The sequence below is a fragment of the Propithecus coquereli genome, unplaced genomic scaffold, assembly GCF_000956105.1.
Source record: "Propithecus coquereli isolate 6110/MARCELLA unplaced genomic scaffold, Pcoq_1.0 Scaffold54, whole genome shotgun sequence".
Taxonomy (NCBI): Eukaryota; Metazoa; Chordata; class Mammalia; order Primates; family Indriidae; genus Propithecus; species Propithecus coquereli.
In genome coordinates, this window is record NW_012151285.1 from 2034954 (window position 1) to 2045839 (window position 10886).

At 46.3% G+C, this 10886-nt stretch overlaps 1 protein-coding gene across 1 annotated transcript in view; it reads left to right on the forward strand.

Annotated features, from left to right (window-relative positions):
* Nucleotides 1-8419, forward strand: part of LOC105820829 (chromosome unknown open reading frame, human C21orf59) — a 10183-nt gene extending 1764 nt beyond the window's left edge. The window contains exons 2-7 of the mRNA XM_012657395.1: nt 1061-1228; nt 2305-2372; nt 5535-5693; nt 6828-6959; nt 7711-7806; nt 8109-8419. Of these exons, the coding sequence (XP_012512849.1) occupies nt 1061-1228; nt 2305-2372; nt 5535-5693; nt 6828-6959; nt 7711-7806; nt 8109-8219 (734 nt within the window). The 3' untranslated portion in view covers nt 8220-8419. The remainder of the gene's footprint in view (nt 1-1060; nt 1229-2304; nt 2373-5534; nt 5694-6827; nt 6960-7710; nt 7807-8108) is intronic.
* The last annotated feature ends 2467 nt before the right edge of the window (nt 8420-10886 follow it).

Sequence of the window (10886 nt, forward strand, 5' to 3'; positions counted from 1 at the left end):
GCACTCTAGCCCGGGCAACACAGTGAGACTCTGTCTCAAAGAAAAAAAAAAGAGTCATATTAGTGAACTTAGAATCCACTGATGTATTCTACAGTTGGCAATGTCAACTGTGACTTAGACACCAGCGTTCAGCCTTGGGAAGACAAGAATGAGTAAGATCAGCCCCTTGCCCCCCAGTTGCTTAGATTGTGGTGGGAAGAAAGACAATAAACATCCCATTTAGTTACACCATTTGTTCCATAGTATTGTATGTTATAGATCACATGATATCTTCACACAGTGTTATGGGAACACCTAGATTCATGGGCGTCCTTCACAGAAGGGAAGGGAGGTAGGGAAAGAGGAAAGGAGAAAGGAAGGCAGGCAATGTTACAAGGTTAAAATGTGGATTGGTTTTTGGGTAAGTATATATGGATTAGGAAAAATACAAAGCCATGCATTTGAATAGTGAATATGATACTAGAAAATCAAAGCCCTTGTCCTGTCTCCTACTTTCATGGGATGGGACCTGCCTTAAATCCCCCCCACTGATTTATATAAATTATCTGTGAAGTTTTTATATAAAGTATTAGCTGTGTCAACTGAGCAAGCCTTAGAATATAGAGCTGTAAGTTAAGGAAGATGGAGGTATTAGTAACTGTCTTGTCTACCATACAAGGTTAAATTAAATGAAATCATCTAAGTGAACACTTGGAGAACTGTAAAACCCAATATGAATATGTGTTCAGGCTTTCAATGAGTGTTAATCTTGTACCTCCTGAACTCCAGGAAGCACAACATAGCACAAAGGATTAGAGCACGGAATTTATAGCCAGACCGCCCGGGACAGGGGCAAGTTCCTAAGTTCTCTGTGCTTCTGTTGACTGAGGATGAATCGATGACTTTTCAAGGGTCCGGGACAGGTCTGGCACATAGCAAGTGGTGTATAAATGTTTGGTCAATAAAATAGGGAGCCAGATGGGCAGGACCCCAGGCTCCTGGGAGCTTCCATTCCAGTGGGGTGTTAGGTGTTATGGTGATGATTATCATACCTATTGTCTAACTTTCCCTTGTTTTTAAGAAATGGAAGAATTAGCAGAACATGGCGTATTTCTCCCTCCTAACATGCAAGGACTGACTGATGACCAGATCGAAGAACTGAAGTTGAAGGATGAATGGGGTGAAAAATGTATACCCAGCGGGGGTTCGGTATTTAAAAAGGATGACATTGGACGAAGGAATGGGCAAGGTAAGCGAGCCTTTCTCTCACTTGTGCGTGCACATGCCTGAATATACCAGTAAGTAGGAAAGCAATTCTTTAAATTAAAAAATTGATCTCAATGTTTCTATACAAAATTATAAAATACTGTGCTATGTAGCCCTTGCGGTAAAATTCTAATCCATGATAAATCAGACGCATAAAGGAAGTGTCTGTCTTGCTGCTCTTACTAAGTTGCAGCTCACTTATAAATATATTAGATGAACTAGATGAAATTACCATTTTTGTAAGTCAAAAGTGGTTGAGTATTGGCAATTTCATATGGTTCAGCCCACTCATTTTTGGCGGACACTCGTTAAAAATGTGTTCAAGGTTGTGTTTTGTTATTGTTTGCAGATGTTGGGGTTTCTTTAGACACTCTGTGAGAGAGGGGTGGGAATGTCAGCACTGGGTCTCCGCTGGGTCAAGGCCATGCCTGTGTCTGGAGCAAAGCACTTCAGCGGAACACTGGCAGAACACTGAAGAAATTCTCTGTTCAGTATATGGTTGATCACGTGGAATTGGAAGGAAGAAAGGATAATCCTTTTTGATGGCATATCCCTTTTAACCTGCATTAAAAGCTTCATTTAAAAAACTATAATTGATTGTCCCTAAAACACTGTTAGGAGTAGAAGAAATAAAAACAGTATCCCTGGAAGGCCTTTGCAAGCTCAAAAATATATTTTTTAAAATATCGGGGATAATAGAAATTCTTAGTATTATTTCCTTTGACTTGTAACCTGGAAAGTGGTTGTCTCCCATGTCTTTCATACCTAAACTCACTCTCAATCTGGAGAAGTCTTTGCTTTTCAGAAGGAATTATATCAATGAAAAAAATAATATCTCACATGAACCAGTTAACTGTTCATTATTCATCTCTAAACCAGTATACTCTTAAATTATCCATTTCTATTCTGATACAATTTTATATTTGTCATCTTTTTAATATCTAGTTAATATTGTTATTAAGAATAAATAAGACAAAAGGAATTGAGATATTTAAGAAGAGTTTTAAAGAGGCTGTATATTTGATGCTGTCTCTCTCCCTCTCTTTTTTATTTTTATAGCTCCAAATGAAAAAATGAAGCAAGTTTTAAAGAAGACTGTAGAAGAAGCCAAAGCAATAATATCTAAGGTTAGCTTTTTAAAATGATGCTCTAAAGCTTGTCTTTTGAGATAGAAACTCCAGTTATGGCTTATCTCTCAGTCTTTTCCTTCCCTTTTTTCCCCTTTCTCTTCTTTTCCTTTTTTTTCCCCCTTTTCTTTCCCTTTTCCTTTCCTTTTTCTTTTCACCTTCCAGAATTAAAGCAAAGAAGCATGTTTGGAGCAGGCCCTAGCTTTTCCTTTTCCTAATTGTGACAGTGTCCAGAATCCCCCCGGTTCTCATGGGCAGACACACATTTTTGTCAGCTGTGTAAATACAGGTTCATGTGTACCACAAATATGAATTGACGCGTGTTGATTCCGTTTCTTTTACCTTTTTGAAGAACTTAAGCTGAGTAGGGGATATTTGAATATCGCGGCCATAGAATAGCTCTACAGATACTTTATTGACATCATAATATATGTTTCATATAAATAAGTTTGTTGCCATTGTCTTAAGTATTTATACAAAAAGTATTTCGTAGAGGGAGAAGCATAGATTACAGCATTGCCATGCAGATAATGTGCATCTGCCGGAAAAGAATTTAAGGATCTTTAAAGAATTGGCATTTCTATCTTGCTTTTATTTATGTGTTGGTGACACTGATTACTACCACCCTCATCTGCATGTCTTCTGGGTTGACAGTTGCTTTTTCTCCTGCTCTTCCTGGCTTGCTTGGCAAAACTGTGTACTGCCAAAGCAGTATTTCCTGCTAAGCTCTTCACTAAGCTTTTACAAGCTTCAGGAAAGGCTGCCTCTCTGTGTCTGCAAATATAGTCAAGCCTCTGTGAAGCCCCGCGGGAAAGGCCTTGGTTCAATCCAGTGTTTGCAAAATGCATTCGACCACAACAGTTTTTTAAAAAGTATTGATAATAACTGCTAACACCTGGTCACATCAGCACATCTCAGAACATGGTAAGAAAACAGTGGCCTGGACATTGTTCTGCACCCTTCGCCCCCCACACTTTCTGCTGTGGAAGTCTTTCCCTTGTTGCATCATTTCTTCCCTCTGCCCGTGTGCTTCTCAGCGTGCTTTATCCTTGGCCCTCTTCCTCCCTCGGCATTTGTTTCTAACCTGCCAAATGCAGATTCCACCCCCTGCAGATAACTCTCAAACCTCTGTCCTCTACCCATGACGTCTTCCTTAATTGCAAGCTGAATTTCCAGCTGCTTCCGAGATGGTTCTACCCGAACATCCAGCCAACACTTCAAGGTCAGGTTTTCTAGACCTGAACGCATTGTTTCCTCACTCCTCTTCCTCTGTGTTCGGCACCTGAGAATAAGCACGTCCTACATGCTTTTCTTCTTCCAAAACCAGAACCGCCAGTGTCTTGGTTCTAGAGACCGAACCCTCAGTGCCATCTTCAACACTTCCCGCTCCGTCACCCGTGTGCCTTAAGTTCAGTCCTGTACCGTCTGCTCCTCCGATGCCTCTCAAATCCACCGCCTCCTCCCACTTCCACAGCTACCACTTTATTTAAAGCCCTTCTGTGGCCTTTTGTCTTCTAGCACCAACTGCGTCATCCTACCCTTCAACCCAGTTCTGACACTAACTACCTGGACTTAACATCAGATGCCACAAGTTTTTGTTTTGTTTTCTCTTTTTTTTCCTACGCACCCCGCCCCTGTTTTGCTTTTTTGAGACAGAGTTTCGCTCTGTTGCCCGGGCTAGAGTGCCATGTTTTGCTTTTTTGAGACAGAGTTTCGCTCTGTTGCCCGGGCTAGAGTGCCATGTTTTGCTTTTTTGAGACAGAGTTTTGCTCTGTTGCCCGGGCTAGAGTGCCATGGCATCAGCCCAGCTCACGGCAACCTCAAACTCCTGGGCTCAAGCAATCCTCCTGCTTCAGCCTCCCTAGTAGCTCAGACTACAGGCACTCGCCACCACGCCCAGCTAATTTTTTCTATTTTTAGTAGAGACAAGGTCTCGCTCTTGCTCAGGCTGGTCTCCAACTCCTGACCTCAAGCCATCCTCTTGCCTCGGCTTCCCAGAGTGCTGGGATTACAGGTGTGAGCCGCTGCGCCCTGCCTCAGATCCCACAGTTAAAGGGCAAGGTCATCCACAGGACTCTTCTTACTTCAGACACCAGCCACAGTGGGGTCCCCGGGCTACCCATACTTCTGTCGGACCTGGCCACAAGTTGGGGCTTCCTATGACACCCCTCTTCAGGTTCCGTCATTCACTAGAGGGACTCTCAGAACTCACAGGAAGCATATGCTGTGTTACAGTTTTATTCTAAAGGCTACCTCAAGAACAGCCAGATGGAAGAGGCACATGGGGGCACTGGGGCGCAGAGCTCCATGCCCTCGCCTTCTGGAATCCAGTCGCGTCACCAGCACGTCAATGTGTTCACCATCCAGGAAGCTCCACTGAGCCTTCATGTCCAGAATTTTTATCGAGGCTTCGTTACATAGATGTGACTGATTAAATCACCAGCCATGGGACCGAACTCCGTCCCCAGCCCCTTCCCCTCCTTGGAGGTGGTGGGGGTGAGGCTGGTACTTCGACCCACTAATCATGTGCTCCGTCTTCCTGGCGTGGCCAGCCCCTTCCTTGTGCCAGCCGTGGGTTACCATGTTAGCACAAACGCAGGTATGGTGAAAAGGGACTCATGGTAAATAACAGAAGACACTCCTGTCACGCAGGAAATTCCACAGGTTTTTGAAGCTCTGTGCCAGGAACCAAGTACAAAGACCAGATATATTCTCTATTGTATCCACCTTCCTCTGTGCTGTCCAGAGCCCACTGCCTGGTCTCCTTCCGACTAGGTCTGTTCCACACCCACTGCAAGATGACTCTCCCAACCTTACCACTCCTTCCCAGAAAGGCAGTCGCTGTCCACGGCCGACAGGGTGAACGCGAACGCCTCAGCCTGGGTTTCGTGGCCAGTCAAAAACAAACTCCAGCCTACCCTGCCAGCCCTGCCTTCTCCTTCCTGCCCCACGCCGAGGGGACTCTTACAGTCTGCTTTATAATATGGACCACAGGGTAGCTAGCTCAGCTCCTGAACTAGATGGCAGTCACTTTGGAGAAGAGCCGTTTGGTTCCTTTTTGTTGCCCTGGCAGTGTCTGCCAAGGGTCTTGTACAAGGACGTGGTTGGTGAGTGTGGAATTGGTCCGCTGCCTTGTGGGTAACGGTGGCTGTCCGCTTTCAGAAACAAGTGGAAGCCAGCGTCTGTGTCACTATGGAGATGGTGAAAGACGCCTTGGACCAGCTTCGAGGGGCGGTGATGATTGTTTATCCCATGGGGTTGCCACCCTATGATCCCATCCGGATGGAATTTGAAAATAAAGAAGATTTGTCAGGAACTCAGGTATGTGGTTCTTGGGCACTCTAGAAGGTGAGTTCATGTCCCCCAAAGCCCTCCGGATTTGCCTCCCCTCTGGTGGATGTAGCTCTTTGCTTTGTGCACAGCTTTCTGTCCTTGCCGTGCTGCGCTTCCGAGCAGAGTTCTGAGTACCGGAGGGGACCCTGAGTGTGTGAGGGGTTTGGCCCCCACACGGAGAGGCAGCAGAGGCCGTGTGTGGGGCTGGCATTGGGAGTGAATGAAAACATTTCCGCTGTCTTTGGCTGCTGGGAAGCCAGAAACCTTATTTGTTCCTATTTCTACCCAAACGTATTGGTCCTTTTGCATGGAAATTTGTGTTCTACTCTTAATCCTTGCTTCATGTTATTTTCTTACCTTGATACTCCATTTTTCTTTGTTTTTCTCACTTATTGCTTATCCTATTGGACGGTTTTTCTCTAAGGCATCTTAAATAGGTGGACTATGCAGAAGCAAACAACAGGCCCATTATGACTCTGTTAAGCAGGAGCTGGGCACAGTGGCTCACGCCTGTAATCCCAGCACTTTGGGAGGCTGAGGTGGGAGGATCGCTTGAGGCCAGGAATTCAAGACCAGCCTGAGCAACATAGCAAGACCCCATCTCTACAAAAAAATTTTAAAAAATTATCTGGGCGTGGTGGCGTGTGCCTTTAGTCCCAGGTACTCAGGAGGCCAAGGCAGGAGGATCGTTTGAGCCCAGTTGTTTGAGTCTGCAGTGAGCTATGACGCCACTGCACTCCAGCCCAGGCAGCAGAGCGAGACCCTGTCTCAAAAAAACAAACAAACGAAAAAAAACAACTCAGCAGGATCCCAGTATTCTTCTCTGGCGGTAACCTGCAGATCCATCTAACAGGGACCTTATGTTATGGACGAGGGTGCAGGTGAGAGGACACTCCCCATTTCCTGGAGTAAGAGGTTCACTGAGTCGAGGCATGAGGTGAAACTTACAGGGAAGGTCCTAAAATCAGCAAGGACTTTGACTTTGGGGCCTCCCATGGGAGGCATGGGGAGAGAGCAGGGGGCCCGAAGCCTGTCCCCTGTCCCCTGCCAGGCTCTGCTCCTGGGGAGGCACCACAGCTGGGGGTGTGGCTCCTTAAAGCCGGCCCTTACGATTGGCCTCAGGCAGGACTCAGCGTGATTAAAGAATCAGAGGCACAGCTGTGGTGGGCGGCCAAGGAGCTGAGAAGAACGAAGAAACTTGCAGACTACGTGGGCAGAAATGAAAAGACCAAAATTATCGTCAAGATTCAGCAAGTAAGTACTTGGGCTTTAACACGTCAGTATCTTTTGTTATTTGCTTTCAAACCGATAAAAATTTGCGGTGCATCTGAAAAATTTAAACTACTTGTGCAAACTACTATTTTAATCCTATTGGCTTGGGCTTAAACTAAAAATATCCTCTTTACCAGCAAAAACTGGAAGGAAACATGGATCCATTGGCAATAACTGGAGTTTGTTTTCATTTGTGAGGGAAGGAATATGCCATGTTGATTTCAACCTTAAAAATATAGCCACAAGTAAATAAATACATTTCTTGAAATGAAAAGTACAGCCCAGAGCGCTGATTCAAGTTTTTTCAAACTGCCGATGCTCTGTAAACGAGGAGGAAGGCTCAGAGGCCTTTGAAGGGTGTCGTGACATAGAGCTGTCTTCCTGCAAGGCCACCTTGGTTTTGTGCATGCTCGTAAGTCATTAGCTGTCATTTTGGGGAAACCAGGCCCTCCACCAATATCTACACCCACAGCCTGTGGCTCTGGGCACCTGCCTCCCCCACTGGAGCCACACTGGCTGCCTTGGAAATGGCCGCGACAGCGATGGCATCTGGTCTCCATCCAGCGCTCAGGGCCGCTGAAGACCAAGGCCTCACTCTGGGTGATCAGATGTGGGTGACTTGTTCATCTTTAGCAGTTGGCAAAGGCAATTATAAAACATTCGCTATCACTTCCGAGATTGTCACCATGAGAACGCCTTAATCCCCAATTTGCTCTCGCACTAACCTTTTCAGAGGGGACAGGGAGCTCCAGCCCGAGAACCTATTATTAGCAGCGAGGAGCAGAAGCAGCTGATGCTGTATTATCACAGGAGACAAGAGGAACTCAAGGTACCCACCCAGTGACAGATGGGACTTCCACAGAGCTGGCACCCAAGGGTGTACCCTGCCTGTCTTACCTGGGGCGGGGAGGGGGGGGTGATGAGTCCTGCAGGATGTGGTTGGGGGGCTTTCTGGAGCTTCCATCTGTTGAGGGCTGTTGGGCCCTGCCAGGTGTCCCCCAGCGTTAGGCCCTGGAAATGTCCTGCTTTTGGGGTGGCTAAGAGCAGGGAGGTTGGCCATGGATTCTTTCTTCAATCTCTTTATGTCTTCTGAAATGCCTTCCTGAATAAAACGTATTTATTTTTTTCCAGAGACTGGAAGAAAATGATGATGACACCTGTTTAAATTCTCCATGGGCAGATAACACTGCTTTGAAAAGACATTTTCACGGGGTAAAAGACATAAAGTGGAGACCAAGATGAAGTTCACCAGTTGATGAAGCTTTCAAAAATATTAGCTCACCTTTCTTTTAGGCGAAGTAATTATAATAATAAAAAGGACACCCACCACCCTCTATAAAAGATGTTGAGATTTCTAGTTTTCTTAGTTTTCTTTTAGCTTGAATTTTCAAAATAGTTATTCAAGGTTTTAGAACTTAATAAATACATCCTCAAAAGAAAAATGTGTAACTTATTTTTGCTTTGGGACAGCTATTTAGTATCTCGGGGTTTTCTGCAACAAAATACTAAAAATGTAATTACAAACTTTTTCATCTTTCTGATTCCTGTGTTTTTTATATTCTCGTGACAACTTGGAGGAAATCTGAAAGGACCTTTTCCTTAGCAAGTCGAATACTTGATATGAAACGTGACTGTCAGTGACCACTAGAGGCCGCCAGCCACCTGGCGTGCCGTTCTCTCCCGGCGCTGTTGGTGGATGTGTTTAAAGCCAAACTCTCAACCTTGTGTGAGGGACTCCTGTGATGCCGCTGAAGAGTCTAACTGTGGCCAGGCATCCCCCAGCCTCGAAGGTGAAGTTCACCTCCTGGTCGATGCCTCTCTGGCCTTGTCTTCCCAGAGTAAGGGCTACACCTGCGATGTAAGTTGAGTGGCCAGACTCATCTAACCTTGACACTTAAATTCTTCTGTCGTTTCTCAGCTTCTCACGTCTCCTTCATCAGAATAGATCCTGAAAATGAATTCGGACCCTGATAAAGTGCAGCTCTCCCTGTGGACGGCAGAGTCTGGCTCCAGGCTCAGCTTCCGGCTCTCAGCGTGCTGAGGTTTGCCCCCAGGGGACTGATGGTGTCAAACTTGGGCTCAGGGACCATCCGCAGGATGCACTGGACCCATCGTCCTCACTGGATGTTTTAGGACACCTTTGATTTTAAATACTCCAACTCCTCATCCCTGTAAACCATTCAAGTAGCCTACAAGCCCTGACAGCTCAGCATCTGAAGGATGACTCCCAGACGGCCTGTAGCAACCAGAAGTGGCCTAGAAATTTCCTCACGCTTGTCTTTTGGTGTCTAGAATCTGTTCCCCTAGTTAGAGGAAAGGCAGCGTGCTCGCCCTGAGAGAAAGTGAAGGACACGGGGCATTTCCGCTGCCCTGGCCTTCCTGCCCGATGCCCGACCTCCCACCATCCTGTATAGAGCAGCCACGGGAGCGAGGGCAGGTGGCATGGGGGCAGTGCCCGCCTGCTGAGGGGCAGCCTTTCCCAGGCCCGGGATCCCTGACTTCATCACGGGACAGTGTTCTCTGAAGTGGGCTGCGTCTGACTGTGCATCTTGGTGCGCCTCACTCTTTTGGTCGATTGTCAAATTTCGTAAAACCAAATTTGCCTCATTTTCATTTTTACTTTATCATTTTCAACGTCTCTGTGAATAGTTTTTGGCTTTGGATGATATAAAATTTGCAATAAGATCCTATGGTTTTATTTAACGAGCATCCTTTGCGAATGTTCAGTGTATGTGCATTAAATTCATACTCACGCTTGCAAGAGAAAGTTAATGAAGCCACGTGATCACGGTAGATCTTTTTAAGAACTGCTCCTTCCATTTCATTAGGAATTCTTGTTGACCCAGTGGGACATGGATGCTCTAAGTGGCCATTATACTTACTCTCTTGCTTTATATGATCAGCAGAATTTCCTAACCAAAGAGTCTCTCACTTGCGAGTAAAGAGATCTCTAGGTTGTTAGCATCACACTACACTACTGAGTACTCATGTAAAAAAAATAAGCCTCTCCCGGCGCTTCTCTGCCTCAAAGCCCCTGAGCTCGGTCTGTTCAGAAGCAGCAGCTCTTTGGGATGTAAGCAGGTGGGAAGCCCCTTGACAAGCCGTCCATGCGGAAGGGGAGGCAGGCGGCCCCTGGCGCCCGCTCTGCTCACTGCACTGTGGGTTAATTCACTTTGCATCCACCCGCTGACTCATCTGAGGTCACGTAGCTAGTGATGGCAGGGACAAGGGGTCACACCCAGGACTTCCCAAGAAACCAATTTATCAGCAGAAGTCATCAACTGAAGTATGTGGTCTGGAGTTACTTTCTTTTTCCATCCAGTACTACTTTGGATCCATGTCAAAAGGAAACGAGGTGCCTGTTGTGTGCACGGTGCCCATCTGGGTCTGTGGTTTTGTCCTTTGGCATAACTTGTCCTCTTACATGATTATTTCATGGAGACCAGGAATGCTAGTAATAAAATTCGACACCACCTAAAATCCTTTTGAACAGCAAACCGACAGCAGCGGGCAGTGTTTCTGTCACAAGATGACCTCGTTCCTTGGCAACTGCGCTGTGAAGAATGTGCCATCTAGCTTGAAAGGAACCACCACATGCTCGGAGCACAGTTACCAGGAGGGGGTCTGAGCTCTGCCAAATTCTCTGCCAAAGCCTCAGCAACCACCCCCTTGGAGAGGTGACAAGGGGACTGCTCACGGCCCACCACGCTGTGATTGTCACAAGTTCCCAGGAGTCACCACTCCGCACCGCTGAACGTCCTGCTGGTCCCAGAGAACGCCGAAGGAGAGATGTGGTTGATTCCCAGGAAAAGCTCAACACTGGACGTGATGATAGGAATGGCAGCTGGCGTTTACTGGGACCTTACTATTTCCCAGGTGGTGGGTGCTGAGCACTTTACCTATATTTTT